Genomic DNA, 19466 nt, shown 5'->3' with positions numbered 1-19466 from the left:
CTTCTTCAATTTGTTCTTTATTTAGCTGTCCTTTATTTCCCATTCTTTCCCCCTTCCTGTGTTTTGGGAGAAACTGAAACTTTGTGCTATTGCAGAAACAGCTGTTCTAAAACACAAGGTCAGAGAACCCCAATTAGTCCAGCCCCTGACATGGTGAGAGGTCAGGGCTGGTGCAGACCCTGGCTAAATATCAGAGCTTGCTGTGTTATCCCCTCAGTGAACCATCCAAACTGGTATTAAATCCATGTTCCAGCAGGCAGGACTGACACTAAGCAGAGTGATTCATGTCCACAGAGCTGAGTATGGACCTTAGCAAAGCTCAGCAGTGAGCTGGCCTAAAGCATGGTTTGTCTGCCTATCTAAGAGTAAGGATCTGACCTTGGATCCTCCAGGATGGACCCTGCACTAGAGAAATACCAGTAATGAGAAGCACTGATTGTGAGTTTTTTTGGAAGGCTTCTTTTCCTGCCAAATTTTCTGTAGTGCTGAAGTCCTGCTTGTTTTTATCATTAAATCAAGGTGGTTTTCAAGCACTCCCTCTCGTGCCTATTATCTGTAATGAGTATAGGAGTTGTCATCTGCCTTATATTGTGGCAATAATGGATTTTATTTAGCAGCTATCTCCTAATCCAGCTGCTAGTTCAGTAGTGTAAGAGCTGTGATGTAATTAAAATAATTGTAAACGTGAGGAGGAAGAGCATCATGTAGACAATGAGCCAAGTCTGCATATCAGTTTCATTGTTACCTGCCTTTACTACATCTCTTCAAAAGCTGTTTTGTAGCTTTGTTTCAGTCAATATCTTTGAGCAATATGGGAGTATCCATACTCACAACTTGGTGTGAAAGGAGCAAAAAAAAACCAAACCCACCAAAACCGTCTTTTATAGAACTGATATAGTAAAAATAAAAGTGTCAGAGCCTGGTGTTGTCTTGGAGTACAGAAAGAACAAGAGGAATATGCAGTAATTGCCAGCAATTCAGTGAAAAAGTAATTTTAGTGCTCCATTGTGGCCATCTGTGGCTGGGTTTGTGCTCTTAGATCCATGCATACAAACCTTCTGTCTCTGCCTCTCCATCTCTTCCCTATCCCTCTAAATACCAACCTAAGAAGAAGACCAGCCATCATTCTTTTTATCAAGAAAATCTGTCAGAAGGGGTAAACATAAATAGCCTCTCTGCTTTGACAGACACAAGGAAGATCAAGTGCCTATTGTTCCCTGTCAGACTGCTTTGAAGGGATGACAGAGTAATAAATATACACAATCACTCACTGTCAAACAAGGGGAATTCAAAGGTTGACTGAAAATCATTACATAAACTACATCCTAAGTACATCTGAGACAAATGTTGCAGGCTCCTTCCACCCTCTATAATACACAAGCATGTGGAAGAAATTGTAGCTGGAATAACCAACAGCTTTTAAAATACAGATTTCTTAATTAAAATGCGAAAGCATTCCCATCTCAATTTTTTGATCTGCACCCAGTGATCAGATTAAAGTCAGCTCTACCTTTAAAATTCCCAGGGTGGTATTTTAACAGAAAGTGGGTTTCTCTGAGGCTGGCAGCTGGCATTATGATTGTCCTGTCTCCCTGTGTGATTGTTGCATCGGAGCACACAGTTATTGGGGCTGGGCAGGAGCGCTGCTGCTGGATCTTGTAAGGAATGCTGCAAGTGTGTGTGTTCTTGCTTGGAGGGAAAGAGTGCAAACTGAAACTTGTGATTTTGCTCTGTAATGAGTCTGTCTCGGTATGTATCTGGTCCTGCTTGCTTGGGGCTGCTGCCTGGGGCAGATGCTTGCTGTGCTCCTCTGTTCAATTTCACTGATAGAGCCCGTGCACTGAGGCTTCAGCTCCACTCCCTGGCAGATCTCCATTTACTTCCCAACAGCTGACAGATTCAGGTGTCTGCCTTGGTTTTAGTTTGAGTGACAGCACACTTACAGATTTTTTGGTTCTAATTTTAATGTGCTTTCAGACATAGTCCTTATTTTTGTTCAGCTAAATGTTATGATTATTCTAAAAAATCCGCACTTCTAAAAAATATTTTGTGCCTCCATAACAAAAACTTGGAAAAGGGGCTGGCAGTTACAGAAAATGTATTTTTCTTTGGAAGAAAGAATTATTCCATAACAAAATGGAGATGTAGCAATAATTATTTTCTATTTAAAACCCATGCAGCTGGTTAAATAATACTTCTGTAGCACACAGAAAATTGCAAGTGACCTCAGCATAGTGCTGTACATGCTGGTTTGCCTTCATCCTGTGCCAGCAAAAGATGCTACCTTTAATAGCAGTTGGAAGAGCTGTATGGTTCATTTAAATTGCACTGGGCTGTTCTGAGTTGTAGCCTGTATGTTTTTCACTGTTAAACTGAAGAAACAATATCACATAATTGCAACACAACCAAAGGATCTCTGAAACACAAAATAAGAATCTTAAATTTTTCACCTTTCTGTATTTATTCCCATATTTAACCAACGGTTTATTTTCACATTTTTGTTCCCTTTTGTTAAATTTGTTTGTAGTCTTGGATTTCACTCAGAATTGTTACTTACATGTTTTTCAGTATGAATTAACCATGGCTTTTGGAACAGTGTAAGTTACTTCAAGATCAAAGACTGAGATGTGGTATTTGGCACTTTACAAGTCTCATCTTTTCCCAAATCCCCAGATAATACAGCCTTTACAACAGCTGTCCTTGAAGAGCTTGATTTGAAGAATGTTGGTTGAGAAGCCAAGGAAAAGTACTTTTGCATTAGTTAATCTGTTACAGACCAATAACAGCTGCTTGTACAAATTCAATACCCAACACAGTTGAGAGTAAAATCTATGTCATAAATAAGGACTTCAAATTTTATTTACATGCCTCCATATACCAAGAGTTATAAAGAATATAGCAGTTAGCCAAAAATATAGAAAATGGAAAACATAGAAATATTTTTATCCAGCCCATATCCTGCCTTTTTCGAGTGAAATTTTGCCATGGGAGAAGTACAACAAATGATGCCAAAGCCAAATTGCTACTTTGGACAAAAGGACATTTCCTTTGCCTCTTTTCTATTGACTGAAAATCATCAAATTTAAAATCAGTTTGAAAAGATCTATATTTATGGTTCCTTGGACTTACCTTGCTGTTATCAGTGAAATTGACAGCAGATGCCTATGAAAGATACTGGAGATATTTGAAAAAACTAAAAAAAGCAATAATGAACCTATGGGACCTCATGTTATACAAGGGACTCCAGCATTTTGTCTTGGTCAGTTCTGCTGTTGAACAATGTTGGAGGGAACTGTCAAAAAAATACCTGTTTGGTCATTATTGTTCTTAGATTGCACCTTATACAGGAGAATTATATGGCAAGAAGAAGAGGCAGCTGCTTTTTTTGTTTCCCTTTGGAAGGGGGGACTTCAATGTCAAAATTAAGAAAGATGAGCTTTTAGCTTTGACAAATCTTCAGGTTTCAAGGACTTTACTCAGTGGTTGGGTTTTTTTTCCTTTCTATTTAGTCCCTTTATACAAGTTGGGGTCATCTGCAAGAAAAGTGAAAAAATTGCATGCCTTGCTCATGGAGAGAAAATAAGCCCTTAGAGGATGGCATAAAGGAAACATTAGGTTTCATCTCAGATAGTCAAACTCTGTATTTTCAAAATGTTCATTAGAGTTCTGGAAGAAGGGTACTTGCTAATGATGTGATATAAATCCAGAGTTTTCTTGTAAGATGGCTTATTTTCTTTTTCCAAGAACTGTTACATATTGGAGACTATTTTCTCTACAGAAAGTTGCCTCTAATTGAAATGGTGTAATCTAATCTAAAGGTCCTTCTTTTTCTCTTATTTCTTTTTCTTGGTTTTTGGTTTGGTGGGATTTTTTTTGTTTTTTTTTTTAATTAGATGTCTATAAAACATGCAGCTCTGTGTTTGTGAATGATTGTGTGTCTGTGTGTCATTACCTGATTTATATCTGCTTGTTTTGTCCTTTATTCTTGAACTGCTTTATCTCTGGACTCTGTTTTCACAAACTCTAACTCTTTCTCTTTCGCATCTTCTTCCTGGATTTGCTGCTTCCTTCAGCCTCACCTCAAGGTCAGTATCTTGCTTTTAAAAGGGTGTTTATGAGACTGTCTATTCAGCTAAAACTGAGATCTTACAGAAGATTGCACATCAAATTACATGATTGCAAAATAAAAGATCAGAGATCGGTTAAGTCTGTGTAGGAGGATGGGTTGAATAGGGTGCATGTTTAGAAGGAAAGAATTTGTATCAAACCATTGTAAATCAATGTTGTTCTGCACTGGGGAGAAGGGGGAAGACTAACCAATGAAGGTTTTAAAGGGAAAATCTCCAGGAACAGGAAGGTGAAGCAAGACAGTTTAAATATTTCTGGTTTTATCTGTTACTTTAAGAAGAGAAGAGATTGGCCATTAGCCATGATACATACACATGCTGTGGAGTGCAAAAGGGGTTCCTTTGAAATACTGGGGGTACAAACTTTAACTGCTGGATCTTTATCGCTGCATCTGGGCCTGAAACCTTACAGGGATGTTGCAGAGCCAGTTTTGGTGCAGCTTGAATGCACTGTGCTGTCAGAAAGAACCAAGGGCTGAGGATTAAAGAGAAGTGAATTAGCAGGAGATGAATTTGTTGAAAACACAGTGATAAACCACTGAAGAAAGCCTACTAAAAGACAATATGTTTAATTTGGAGTCTTTCAGCTATGGCTCATTTTTCTGGTTTTATATTTTAAAAGCAGTTGCTAACCTTAGATTTTGGGATTTCAGTAGAGTAGCTCAGAGCAAACATCTGTGGCCTAAATATCACAAGTAAGAGTACATTACCTAATGACCCTCATTTGCCTTTGAAAGCTCTGCAACCATGTTGGAGTTTAGTCTGCTGATAAATTCTGTTGCTAGAAACCATCTGTGACTCCTGAAGAAGGAATGATCATAATTGTTTCAGGCAGTGTCTTTGCCCAGAAAGCCACTACTTAATGACTAAAATTCTGAGTTATCAACCAACATCCAACTTTGCTGTTCATGGTTAGCACTGAAAAATGTGGTGGTGGCTGGAATCCCCCAGAGCTGTGATGCTGCTGACGCCTTTAAATTGTGTCAGTGCTGTGACCTTGGTTTGGCACAGGCTCTGCACTTGTGGCCTCGGCCGCGTGTTTTTCTTCCTCCCACAAACTGGAAAAAGATTGGAAGTTAATCATGTTGTTGTCATCCATCAATACCTTCCATGCTCAGTGTGTCATACTGGCATACTTGTAATTACTGGGGAGAGGAGGTCTGGCCTTGAATGACCCCCTTCATGTCCCAAAAAATGTAACTGCCAGGAAGCTTTTCCTGCCCCGTGAGCATTCTCCTCTGAAATAACCACTCTGCCTTTTGCTGCAGGAGCAGGACTCTGTGGGCCAGTCTCTATTTGCCTGCTACCACCAGCAAATACTTGTTTGCTTGATGTGCTTTGGCTGATGAAGTCCTAGATGTTATGGAATTCAGCTGTCAGAGCTCTTTTGACTTCAGTCCATATGGCTATAGGGTTTTATCAATACCTGTGCCTGTGCTGGAATTAATGATAAGAGGAGAAACAATTTAAGGGTGCTGTTTGGTTGTGGTCTTTCTAAGTCCTGGAGTGATTTCTCTTTTCACAAGCAATGTGACTTTCATTTCTCACATTTAGAGCATATTATAAAATATGGCCAGAGAAAATATGGCTGTGATTTGAGGTGACCAAGTGTTAGGATTAGGAACTTGGAGGAGTTTTCTAAGATGTTAAAGACATTGCCCATTCTGTCCTCAGTTTCTTAGTTGTTTTATTGATTATTTTGGATTACTTTTTTTCCATTTTTTAAATTATTGTGGTTAGTTGCTGAGTTTCTCATTTATTTGTTAAAATAAATCAAGAGTGTAAGGAAGTAGGTGGAATGACTGCTCTTGGAACTACAAAATCTCTGCTGGCCAGAAACAAAATATTCTTCTCAGGGCAAACAGGAAAATTACAGTGGTTGAAGTACACTAGTTTCTTTCCTAAGCATTTCAGAGTTTGCCTAATTACCATTGACTGCAACATATGAAGAAATAGCTGTTCTGTGAGGTAACATTCTACCTTGGAAGCTACTATAGGAGGCATAACTTTATTTTTCTCTGTATGATGTAAAGCAATTTTTTCAGACATCAAAGCAAATGTGTCTCCTGGAAAAGAACTCAATATGTGAAAAATGTGTTGGGTATGTCTATCTTCTAACAGGAAGAAATCCTCTTATTATTTCTGTTCTCACCTAGAACAGCTTTACTTACAGTAATGAATACCTCTGAATTTTCTGATCTGTCCATTAAACTTTTCATCATCTCACTCAGTGAATCAGAATGGAACCATGTAATCCACATCACTGTTGCTGTCGTGACATGTATTTACTGCTCAGAAGTCTTAAGGATCTGGGGTGGATGTCATGCTGATTCATAATAAATAAAATTGCCTTGGAAAGCATGAGGATTAGAGCAGTTTTCTCTAAGAAGTTTTTTTGCTAAGCATCTCTGCTGATGACAGCTTCCCATAAAGAACTCCCCAATGCTGGCTGAGTTCAAGAGTAATAAACCAAATAACACTATACTGATGTCATTACCTGCAGCAGTGAAAAAAAAATAGAAAAAATACCATAAATTCATATGCTCCAGTTCTTCTAAGCTGTTCTTTTGAATATGTGTCATGAAAGTTGAGATACATAAAGATGAAAAGACAATCAGGTGTTATAGTAAGCAACTGCAGGTTTTTTGAGGGAAGAATATTGATAATGCAGAAATAAGATTTCCAGCCTCAAACTAGGTAACAAACAGCTTAACTGGACAGGAGATATCCCACAGAATGCTTGTCTTTTAGTGCTCTGCTTCCTACTGTCAGATTTTCTCCTAGTTTAGATCATGTAATTGATTGTACTGTCTGCCATGTTTTAAAGCAAGTAATCCACTTCTTAGAAGAAAATTTTCCAGATTTTTTTTGCTGTACCAAAGAGAATTTGATGCTTTAGGAAGTAATAATGAAATACTGTAAACCTTATTTCCACAAGCAAGGTGGCTTGGTGATTAGGTGAGTACAGGCTGGTGGCATGAATCCAGGTAAAAGTCTGCTGAGAGTGTATCCACGTAAAATTAAATGTCAGTGTAGCAACTCAAGTGTAGCCTTATAAAATCAAAGTAAAAACAAAATACTAAATCTGAGGGGATTATTTCAGTCCTTCTTCCAGAGTCCTAAACATATATTAAACAGAACATGTCTAACCACTGAAGAAATATTTAAAATGTCATCCTTCTATAAGAAAATAGCAGATAATACTGCATAAAATGTTCAGAGTGCAGGAAACTCAGGGTGCTATTCAATAATTCTTTTAGAAAGCCAAACCAAAACAGCAGAGTACTTAGTGGCAGGCATGTAGTCTGTGGTACCTCTGGGCTTTTCACTGTGCTGGAAATTCCTTTGCACACTGCTGGACCTCCAGGTAGCCGTGGATCTGAGCACTGACAGCATGCCAGGGCACTCAGGAGAAATTTTACTGCAAGTGTGGCTGGGTCTTTAGTTTTATACCTTCAGAAGACTCCAGGTCTTCACTCTGCCATAATGTTGGTCATTAACCATGTCAGGAAGTGATGAAAATTTGAAGTGTGTTGAGTTAGCAGTGGTTTTAGCTCAGCAGAGACAGAAACATTATCTTCAAAGAAGTTTCCATTTATATTTCCTTGGCTGTCTCCAAAAAACAGCAATCTGTAGTAGTTGTTTTCTATTCAATATGTGTTTCCTGTAGTTCTACTTAGAGCAAAAATGGCTTTGGAGTTCTTTACACTAAGTAGTACTCTTTTTTTTAAGAGTTATCTGATCCTTTTGAGTGAGGAGAAATATGGCATCTTAGGGATGATATAAGTGGAGAAGAAAAAAATGAAGGCAGTGTAGGTCACAAAATAGAATCGTGGTTTTCCTTAAAAGTTGTTGGCATAACCTTTCAAATTTGCTTTAGATACAGTGATTATCAGAGCTTTCCTCCTCTGTTGGAAGTGGAATCTCTACCTACTCTTATGATTTAGAAGGTTGAACAATTGTTTTTTTAAAACTATACTGTATTCATATTATATTAAAGAGATATTAAACTATACTACACAAAGAGACTAAAGAATATTAAAGAAAAACTCGTGACTGTTTGAGATAGTTAGGACACAGTTTTGACTTAAATGGCTAAGGAATCAAAACAATCTCAGTAGAATCTAATTACTTAATCCCTTCAGGTAAACAATCTTCCTAACATATTCTACATGTGTAAAAACAACAGGAGTAGCAAGTAGAGATAAGAATTGTTTTCTCTTCTTCTCTCTGTGCTTCTCTAGGAAAAATCCTGGGAGAGAGAGTTATGTCTCACTCTGTTCAGAGAATGTGAGTGCCACAGTTTGTTGAGGCAGCATTTTTCTGCTGTGAGATTTTCAGCTGCCTGGGAAGTCACTGGTTGCATGTTGAGTCTGTGCCAGTGCCTGAACTGGAACCTTTTGTTCTTGTGTTACTTGTGGAGTTCGAGTTGCATTGCTGACCTGCGCACAAGGTGTGCCTCAGACAGGAGCCTTGGAGCCCTGGTGGTTCAGATGTGCCTTTCACTGCTTCACTTATCAATTGAGAGCATTACTTCACTGCTCACTCAGCTCATGTTTTCCATCCTCATTCCTGCGAAACCAGCTTCTCTAGCAGGCCTATGCATCATCTCTGCAAATAATTCCTCATCTTTTGCATGAAAAATATGTTAGATAAGCAGAGATATTTATTGCAGTCTTACAGCTTATAGATTCAGTGAATATTTCTGTTGCTATCAGTCAGTTAATTGGAAATTATTCTTAATCACTTCACTGCAAAATGAAAACAAAATTTCTTGTCCATGAAATCCCAAGTAGGCTATTAGAGATACTGCAAGATAAAAACATGCTTAACATTCTTAGGCTAAAATTAAATTAGAAAGCTCTTTTTTCCCCCTTTTCCCTTTCTCTTCTATGGCTCTCTTCCATTTTATTGTTCTTGCAGGATGGTGTATTCAAGTATTCCCTCCTTCTGCATAATGTGTTCTTCATCTGCAAACAACAATAGAGGGCCCTTTCATACTGGAATATGTCAGCTTTTCTAGATAGTCTTCTTGAAGTACCCCAGGCAGTTCAGACAGATTTAATCAACCTCTCAGTAACTTACTTAATTTCCTGCTTATCCAGCAGATAGGCCATTCTTCTTAATTAAAAGAAATGGGGTTTTTCACTTCCTTAGAGAACAAAATATTTCCAGTTGTCACTTTCTGTTCATGGCTGAGTAATTAACTCCCATCTCCAAGGGGTAAGGTGTCTCCTCTCCCTTTGGTGACCCAGCACACTCCTCCCAATGTAAAGTGCTTTTACATGGAACATTCCTTTGTATCTGTTTACAATACTGAACAGATTCGATAGAAATTGGGATCAAGCATGTTGATAGTTTTGGGGTGGCAGTGGGGTTGGAATGATTCAGTTCCAGCTTCCTTCCTTCAAGCATTTTGGAATGAACTTTACCATTACAGGTAACTTAATTCTTTTTACACAAAACCAAAAGTGACCAAGAATTACAAACCTGAGTTGCAAAATGCTCTCTGTAAATGCAAAAAAGCATCATCTCATCCTAGAAATTACTGCCAGCAAGTGGCAGTTGCCAAGCTGGAGTGCTCAGGGCCAGCCTTGACAAAGAAAGCAAAAGGTGCCAGCCCAGCAGAAAAGTGAGGCTGCTTTCCTACTCTAGTTCCTCCTCTCCTGGGAACTGAAAGAGAGGTGACATAATGCAACTTTACCCCACAGGTATCTGTAAGGAGGAGAACTCTTAGTATAGTGGGGATGCTGTACCTTTGAAAATGCATTCCTTTGGGAGCACCACTATTGTGTTCATCCCTGGATCTTTCCTTAAGCTTATCCTATTCTGTAATTGTCTGCATTGTATTTTCACTTTAGTTCCTTGAGTCTGCAGTGTTTTAAATAAAACAAGTGTATTCCTGGTTTTCAGATGATAGGATTCTTGGTTTTGTAGGATGCCCCTGAATTCTCATGTAATTGTACCAAATTTATTAATGTTGTTAACTTAAAATCAACTACTAGATACATTCATTTCACTTTTCAGTGTCTACTTTTTCACTTTCACAAATCAATCAGAATATGTTAGCAATTTCAGTTAGTAATAAATAGCTTAGAAATAGGTTTCTTAAATTACTAACTCCTAGCAATGTATGTAAACTACATGAGAACAAACACGTTTTCAGTATTTCAGATATCAGCATCTTTTAAATGATTGATACCTCAAATCAGTGTGAATTGTCTTTTCTTTTAGCACTTGCTCCTCTTGCTCAATTTTTTTTTTTCATAATTTACTTTAAGGCCATCCTATATGGGAAAAAAAACAGGAGAAAGCATTAAATGAAATTGATTGTCAAAACTTTAGTAGGATACTGCAAAATGACACTTTCTATTGCAAAAGTGGCCACTGACTTGGAATGTGAAAATAATGGATTTTCCTGTTGTATTTGGAGTAGAACACATCTATAATTGCAATATTTAAGGTCATTTCTTCTTAAAGGAAATATTTCATGACCATATGTCCCAACCAAAGGGACTGTTCCTCACAGCACAAGCAACAGGCAGAGCTTTTGGAGGCACTATGCAATGGCATTATAAAAAAGTTAGCAGAGAGATGCAAATAACTGTGGTTTTTCTCTCCTTAGTTCATAATATGCCTACTTCCCTTTCTTGTATCTCCTGCTTCCAGCACAGATTTCGATTTTAGTACAGAATATGGAGATGTGTGCTCAGAGAGCTGGGGCATGGCACAGTTTCTGACAGTTTGCTTCCTTTGACTGCTCATTTCCATGTGCAGTATGCTGGATCCCATGAACAAATGACAGCTGAAATACAGCTGAAGGAGGCTGCCTTCTATTTTTAAGAATTCTATTCAGACTTCAGATGTTATTGTAACTTGTGCAAAAACCCTATAGTATGAGCAAAAGACAAACATTTGGAAGGGTTTTCTAAAGCTAAACAGAAGGGATAAACACGTTCTATTCCAAATTTCAGGAGCAGGTATGAATTCCGTTATGGGTGTAATCTTTCCCACATCCATTTTTATCTCTCTGTCTTTTTTTTAATAGATACAAATTCCTCTAATTAGTTTGCCAATATCTGGGAGGAAATTCTACTTTTGAGCCATTGTGAGTTTGATTTAAAGCAGCATGGCTCTTAAGTTTTTAAATGAGTTTAAAGGGTCTGTACAGTGTTAATTTCTTCCTTACACCACTCTGCACAAGGAGAAAGCAGTCAGTAACAAAAAAACCCAACACCACCTTCAAAGGGATTTCATTTGATTTCTTGAAAATTCCAGAGAGGAAGGGGTGTGTTGTGTGTTTTCTTCTGCATCTTGGAATAGCTGCTTCTTGAATTAGAGCTAGAGAAATTTTATTTCTAAGTAGAAAGGGACTGGAAAGCTCCTCCTGTCTTTCTGTATCCTATTTTGACCATAGCCTCATCAATATGAATTAGATTTTCATCACTGTTTGTCTTTTGACCTCCAATGTATGGCTTCATATAAAAAGATAGATGATTTATAGAAAATATATTGTATTTGTGTTTGTAATATTCTTCCTGACAACAAAGGCTGTTGTTTGCTGATATTTCCTAATGATCGGGAGTGTTCCCCAGTAGCTTGGAAAATTATCTCACTGAAGGGAGGCAGAAGATGTCTCAGTGACTTCCTGCATTAAGTCAGTTGCTCTGATAGGGAGATCAGCTCAATTAAAATCTTAATTTTGCCTCACTTGTCTCAAGGTCACCAAATAAAAAGTACTTCACTGGAGTAGTTTAATTGCCTAGATAAAGAATGTAACTTTCTGAGTACACACTCCAAACTAGAGCTAATTGAATTAGCCAACCTTCTGATCTCTGAGGAGATCAGTGAGAGTATACTTCAGATATCTGACACATGGGGCATCTTTTTGCCTCAGGTTTCTTTTAATGTGCTCCTTCATCACATATTAAAAATTAAAATATGTATTCAAAATACTCGTGGACATACTTGTTCTGTATCAGATCCATGTGTTGTGGAATGGTAGAAACCCCTCCTCAAATGCAGAAGGCAGGAGCCTTGTCCATGGCTAAGCAGGGCTGTTAAGGAGACCTCATACTCATACACATTGCTTTACAGCACTCACTGAGCTCTCCAGAAACCCAGTGGTGTTCCCTTCACTTGCAGAAAAATCCTGGCTGTGTTCTCCTGTGTGCCAGACTGACAAGGCAGAGTTACAGCTCTGTCAGAGGAGGAGGACTGAGCAATCTGCACTCTTCACATGGGCTGTGCAGTCCTGTGGGGGGGATATTTATTACAAATAATGCTGCTGGCCCCCATTTGCCAGGCAGTCAAAAGTCTGTAACAAATCATCTTAGCAGGCACTCTTCACACTAACCTGATGTGGGCTGTCAAAGCCAGGGATCCAGAATGTATTTGAGAAGAGGAGATGCTTAAAAACTCTTTGCTGAGCACCCAGAAGTATCCCAGATGTGCATTCTGAGAGGCTCTGTGGTGTTTGCTGTCAGAAATTGGTCTCAGCAGTGGATCCCAAAACAGAGCTGTGTCCCTCCCATCTCACACTGAGGTGGCACACGGTGAGGGAGGTGCTGTAGCAAGGTACAGTTTGATGAGTGTGGTAACATGGCTTTTCAACCAGCCCCATCCTTTTGTATACTTTTCCAAGTATAGTATCTGGCAATGGCCAGCTTTGGATCAGATTTTGTGTAACTTCTTTGTAGCTAACAGAGTAAACACTTTGTTTGTATAGAGAGTCTTTTAGAAAGATTCTTCTTGGAAACTATTTTTAAGTAGATAAGCTAAATTATATTAGATTTTTATTTGGGCATCTCAGTGACATAAAATCATCAGGTTTTTAGCCACGAAGTGGACAGGTTTACATTATTTCAGAATGGTCCTGCTAGAATCACTTCCTTACGTCTTTTCCTACAAGCAAGATTCTGAATGTTCTTGTGAATATATTTCTTTTTGTTTCAGAAATCCTTGTGCACTGAGTTACTGCATTCATTGTGCTTTTGGTTTTGTCCCTAGCAACTGCTTAGTTTAATACTTTTTGCTTGAAGACTGGATTTTCAGTATCTGTCAGCTTAAATGTGTGAGACATATCTTGCTTTTTTAACATACAGCTATCAAGAGGATAGAATAATAATGTTCAACTGTTATCCCAAATTCCTGCAAATTTTTAGAAAGGACTTTTCTCTCTTCATAGCTTATTTACATACATACAGATGTTTAAGCTACTCTAGCGTGGTTCTTAAATGCCTAGTTTTAAAATTTTCTTATCCTTACATTATTTTTTGTTTGGTTGCAATGGCTAATTTTTATGTTTGATTTTTATTTTTAATTGTTTGTATGGGTGTTGTTCTAGAAGGAATTAAAAATATTTGCCCATCTGAAAGAAAACAACTGCTGTATGGGGATTTGTTTTGTCTTCTGGCTAGTGGGATTGCAGTTAAAAAAGACATGTATTATCTTAGATCACAAAATACCCTCTGAAACTTTAATAACATGCCATTCAACACTTTTTTCAGCCAAATGGGGCAGGTCTCTTGAGCAGAGAGTGGCTGGCTGTGTGTGATCTGTTCACAGGGCAGTTGGTTTGTGAGCTGGAGTTGAAGGTGAAGAGAACAGCACCTGTGGGACTTCTTCCCACACTGTTAGGGCCAAATTCAACTAACCCAGCATGTTGCAGGGGGAAACAATCCACACCAAAACCTAAACAGCCGTTTTATAAATGTCTTTTTTGGCTTTGCATCTGTTTGTTCAATTAACAAAAGCAGGGAAAAAAATACAACAGAACAAACTTATTTTTGAACGACTGAATGCTTTTATTAAGGTCCTTAAAATATTAGTATTTTTCTTAACAAAGGAACACCCATACCCCTATGTTACAGGTTTATTTCAGAATTTACCTGAAGTTTGTTTTTAATGTCCCTAGCAACAATCAAAACTAAAAGTTGTGAGGTTTTAAGTTAAAGGTTTCTTTTTTAGTTCAGTTGCTGTCAGCTTTCAAAAATAGCTATCAAATGTATGATTAATTTTATATTTAATCTCTGAAGTTTGAGTTAAAATTTTACACCAGTTATGAAATTATGGTAATGTATTCATTATTTTCATCACAGAATTTGCTTCCAGGAAATAGGTGCTGAGAATTTAAGTAGTTGGGAAGCTACATATTCATTTATTAGTCTTTTTTTTAGCTGCACATTAGCTGGACAAATAGGTGCAAAGGATTCTATCTACAAAACTGTACTTAGAGATTAATGAGAACATGAGGTGCTATAGATGTTTACCAGAAATATTTAGTGTCTTATTGTATTTGGCCCTGTCTGAAAGCAAACCTTTGATTTGCTTGATTTGATATGGACTTGTTGCACTAAAACAAGGACATTTTGTTTAATCTCTGCTGATAATCCATCAATTTCAGCCAGTTTATTAAAGCAATTTTTCTTTTCTTAGTTTTTTTTTGAGAATACTCAGCAGCATATGACTTTGCCACTGTATGTAGCTGGGCTTCTGTCTCATGACTGGAGAGCACCCTGGTTAATTCTGCTTTTGGTTTTTTTAATTCCCTCATGAAATGTTCCATGTAGCATTAATAGTAACTTATGCCACCTTACTACTTGGTAAGCCTCATCTGTTGCTAATGAATCAGGCGATAGATTTCTTTTCCAAGGTGTTTCTAAATTATAGGGGGGTTGGGATAACATTTATTTATTATATTGAGTTTCTAGATTCATATGGTGTGGGCTCCCCTATCTTGTATCTTCCTATCTGCTGTTTCTAGAAGAAAATCTTTGTGTTGTTTCAGCTACAGGGAGAGATGTGCTGACTGCATTAGGAAATGTGCATTATACCATGCAAATAATTCTTACCACTGAAGAAGGACAGTGGTCAGTGTAAAGTCAAAATCTGCTTGAGGGCTTGACTTTAACACCTCTTGATTCAGACACTCTTGGGCTCCTGTTCCTAAAATCTGGTGCAAGTGAGTTTCCCACAGCCTTCATCCCTTGCCTCCTCCAGTGCTGACCTGAACACACACTTTGTTTTCAGAAATCAAAGTTTCCCAGCCTCAGGAAATGAAGTCCACCCCTCATCTCTTAAAGCCACCATGGGACAATTTGACTCACATGCAGCAGCCCAGTCACACTTTCAGGATCTGCTAATATTTTCATTGGCACTCCTTACCTTGTCATGTAAGTGGTGCAGAACAGCAAGGACCAGCGTAACAAAATGATGAGAGGTTTTGGGAGGAGTTCACAGGCAGGGGAGGTAGCTGAGTGCTGTTGAACAAGAACAGTTTAAGTGTGGTGATTGGTCTTTTAGCTTGGATGCAATGACCAACAGAAGTGGTGATATTAAACCAAGTTTCTGAAGCATAGTGAAATTATTGTTTCTTTTAGGTAGTAATTTAATGCACCATTTTTGATCTTGTTTTAACGTTGAAGGGCAATGACAAACTAGTTGAGAGGCTGGAACTGCTGTGTACAGCCAAAGCCCAGGAAAAGGCCCCAATGACACTTAAAAAACCCAACCCAGCCATACAAAATTCCACATAGATCTTCAGCAATGTGTAATTCCCCTGATCCTAATTTTTTGAATGTGCTAGGTGAAGAACTTTGTTCAACCCTTGGCAGCTGTCAGTCACACACCCAGTTGGGGTGATGGGGCTGTGTGGTGTTGTCAGTCCTGTTTCCTTCATTGCTGATTTATCTTCCCTTTATCACTTGCTTTTTTGTGAGGTGAAGCAATTAGGCTTTCCGAACACTGCCATTATTCTCCATGATTTGGTGACTAACCCTAACTATGGTGAAGTAAGTTTTGAGCAACTAAAAGCCAAATCAAAACCTCTTGGAACAGTTTTTCTTCTTTATTTTCAAAATATTTTTGGGAAGAGTTTTTCCTTGGTTCCCTTCTGCTGTATGCCCCAGAATGTAAATATTTTTCTTTGTGTACCAAAACTACCAAAAAAACACAAAACAAAGCAAGAAAACCCAAACAACTCACATATATCACTGTATGAATGATTTTTTAAACTGAGAAGTTATGGTTAAAGATATGGCCAGCTAAAATATTTTGTGGGGGCAGACCTTAAAAACAAAGAAGTGACAAAGGAAATTTTTGGGGTAAATATTGTAATTTGGACACTTCTCTGTGTCTCTTAGGACTACAAAGTGTTTGGAGATCTTAGGCAATGATAGCACCATCCTCAGGGAGGGCAGTGGAGAGGGGAGGGTGCTGATCTATCTCTGGGACCAGTGATGGGACACCAGGAAAAGGAATGAAGTTGCATCAGGAGGAGTTCAGGCTGGACATTAGGAGCAGACTCCTCACCATGAGGGCACTGGAGCAGAGAAGTGGCCACAGCTCCAAGCCTGGCAGAGTTCAAGCAGTGTCTGACAGTGCTCTCAGTGGTGTGCTTTAGGTTTAGGTAGTCATGCAGCAAGCAGGGAGCTGGTCTGAATGATCCTTATGGGTCCCTGCCAACTTGAAATATTCAATAATTCTACTCTATGTATTGTAGAACCTAATATTTCATAACACAAGGTACTTTGGCAATTCAAAACTAAATAATATACCTGGGTCATTGCATCCAGTTTTCAGTGTAGGGTTTTTCAGTCATGTTGACTATTTTATCAGTTTAAGTCATGTTGAGGAGCAAAGTGTTCTTTAAAGCATCTGAAGTTCATCTGTCCATCAGGATTAGTAGCTGCAGCAGCAGTGCAGTGTCCTGTGGGTGGTGGTAATGCTACAGCAATGAAGGCTTGGGCTCAGCAATCCTTCTGACATGGCTGACAGACACATGGAAATATTTCTGAGTGCCTAAGTCAGATGAGTAAAACAAGCTGTTTCTAGAGCAGTGCACAAGATGTGCATGTTTGTTCCTGGTGCGTGAGTCATTGTGTGAAATTCAGCATGTATGTGTACACTTTATGCTGCAGGGAAGCTTTTGTGGTGGTTAAAAAGCATTCTAAATGTTTGCTTAACCTGGATTGTTCTAAAAACACCCTTGTGTGTTAGCCATGTAAATGTAAAGTATTTTAAAATATAATATTAAAATTAACATATTCATATTTTCAGTTAACATTTGATCAACTTCTATTTTACAAGAATAACATCTGAAATTATGTCAGAGAAGATAACCAGATGCAGATAATAGCTTACATTACATTAATGCATAGCATGGAAATCCATGTGAGGAGAGAATTAGCAGCTGTATGTGTGCTGACAGGCATTACAGTAAAAGATAATGAGCTCACTGTCAAAATGAAAAAAATATTGACATTAATACAGAAAAAATAATTTCATAGAAGCCTTTAAAAAATGGCTTATGTAGCAATTGGTCTCTTAGTGAGGAAAGGTTTTCCCAATGACTAATAGGTAACAGAACTTGCCACTTTTCAGGAATGCCTGATGTTCCACTGATCTTCTATTGTTTATATTTGTCTTCCTGTTTTGAAATCATTTTAAAATGTGAAATCTTCTCATTTGAAATTTTTTATTGCTTATTGTGATTGTTCAGCTTTATTCCCCATGGTGTTGGGCTATATTTCATCACTGGAAATGCAAGAATTTCATAGAGAAGTGGAAAGGTGTGGCTTTTTTAGAGAGGTTTACTCTTTCATTAAAGAAAGAGTAAAGCCATAGATATGAACAGTTGGTGTCAGTGTCCAGATTAAGAAATCCTTGGGGATTTTTTCATGAGGCATGTGGACTAAATTGGACACCCAAAATCAAAGGATATGAAACGTTTTATTCTGTAAATCTTGGCCTGTCTTTACTTGAAAGACTTTGGGGTTTGTATTTTTAAATCAGAAGCCTGAATTTGATTCCACTTCCTTTTATCTAATTCATTAGTCTGTAACAGTACTTGGCGTGACATACTGTGAAATGGAGAAAAATTCAAAATAATGGGAAAGAGTTTTCAGTTTTGAGGACAAAATGTTTTAGGAGATGGACTCCCAAAAAAGATATCTTAAAATTGCTATTAAAAGTGCAAAAGAAATTGTTATTTTCAAAATCATGGGATTCTTCATTGTAATTCAACATAAACATTCTCATTAGATTTTTCTTCTTTTATATATGACTATAATATTTTTGTTACTTGATTTGAGGTGACTCTGAGGATAAACATCTTCTGAGGTGAGGGACTTCTGCTTTTGTTAGTTTTGTTATTTCTGCTGGTTCCAGTTGGTATCTTCTTCAAAGCTTTATCTCAGTGAATGTGACCTGGCTCTCCAGCTTTAATTAGAACCACCAGAATTCTTTCTCTCTTTTGTAATCCTCTTTTGCAAAGATGTTTCTGTAGGAATGTGTATTTATGGTAATATTTAATGCACTGTATCTTTGAGAAGTTCATTAGCTTTTTATTTTGTGATGAGAAGCCCACATGCACGTTGCAAGTTGCTGTTCACTGTTGTTGTACATGCAGAGAGTGGTGCTTTCTAGAAAACATTCTTAAACCTCTAAGGTCTTGCCATCATTGTATATAAGTCATTCTCTTTTTGCTATCTTTAATCTCATGCAAGTTTTTGCAGTTTTAATAAAAATACTCTTAGAGATTAAGGATTTTTTTTTTCAAAACTTTGCTGTCCTTTTGATAGGATGTGTGCTCTGTATATGTGCGGTTCATTCAAAAGAGTAAAAGAACATTAAGCTTACAAAATGAAGCTCTCAAACTGAGGCAGTTGCAGAGCTTTGTTTGTTTCTTTGTGTTTCTTTTTTCCTAATAAGCTTACTTGTGCACATATATTATAAAAAAATTTCCTCTTGACTGTCTCCTCATAAAATGTACCAGTTGCAGCATGCTCACTTAAGTCACGTACTTTCTGTATTTTATTTTATTGTTCCAGTTCAGTATGTGGTCCAATTCTGCACATTGTTCAGTGGTGGTATGAAGATGAAATTGTTCTATAACAATCATCAGTAGTACTGCAGTGTTTAAAATAGCAACAGAACTGAGTTATTGAACAGTGAATGGGGTGATACCTAATGAGCAAGCTTTTGAGGTCTGTTGATATTAAAAATATGAGTACGTATTTAAATATTTTAAAAGATTGTTTGCATATATAAAAAGATAATTCTCTGACTGGCTTTGATGACTGAAAGTTATTTGGCAGAGAAGGAAGAGCATTCTTCACAGAGCCACAGTGTGAAGTCTTCAGAGCTTCACAGAAGTTTTATGGTGCAACCGTCAAAGGGCTGTGGACTTGTAAATGCTGAACCTTTTGCATGATTTTCTGCATGAGGTATTGCAAAAGTGAGAATTTTCATTTGGTACCACGGGCATTAAGATGAGATGAAATGTGTATTCATGTATCAAATGACTCCAAGCCTTTTTAGGTTTATGGATTTGGGCTC

At 37.8% G+C, this 19466-nt stretch overlaps 1 protein-coding gene across 13 annotated transcripts in view; it reads left to right on the top strand.

Annotated features, from left to right (window-relative positions):
- Nucleotides 1-19466, top strand: part of ERC1 (ELKS/RAB6-interacting/CAST family member 1) — a 277355-nt gene that overhangs the window by 122362 nt on the left and 135527 nt on the right. For 10 of the 13 annotated variants that reach the window (XM_077178195.1, XM_077178199.1, XM_077178197.1 and 7 more), the window contains one exon: nt 4074-4085. The exons of the other annotated variants lie outside the window; for them this stretch is intronic. In XM_077178195.1, the coding sequence (XP_077034310.1) occupies nt 4074-4085 (12 nt within the window). The remainder of the gene's footprint in view (nt 1-4073; nt 4086-19466) is intronic. 13 annotated transcript variants of the gene reach the window in all.

The sequence above is a fragment of the Agelaius phoeniceus genome, chromosome 5 (assembly GCF_051311805.1).
Source record: "Agelaius phoeniceus isolate bAgePho1 chromosome 5, bAgePho1.hap1, whole genome shotgun sequence".
Classification (NCBI taxonomy): domain Eukaryota; kingdom Metazoa; phylum Chordata; class Aves; order Passeriformes; family Icteridae; genus Agelaius; species Agelaius phoeniceus.
The sequence above is the reverse complement of the archived record's forward strand: the minus strand, read 5'-3'. Positions and strand labels throughout refer to the sequence as shown.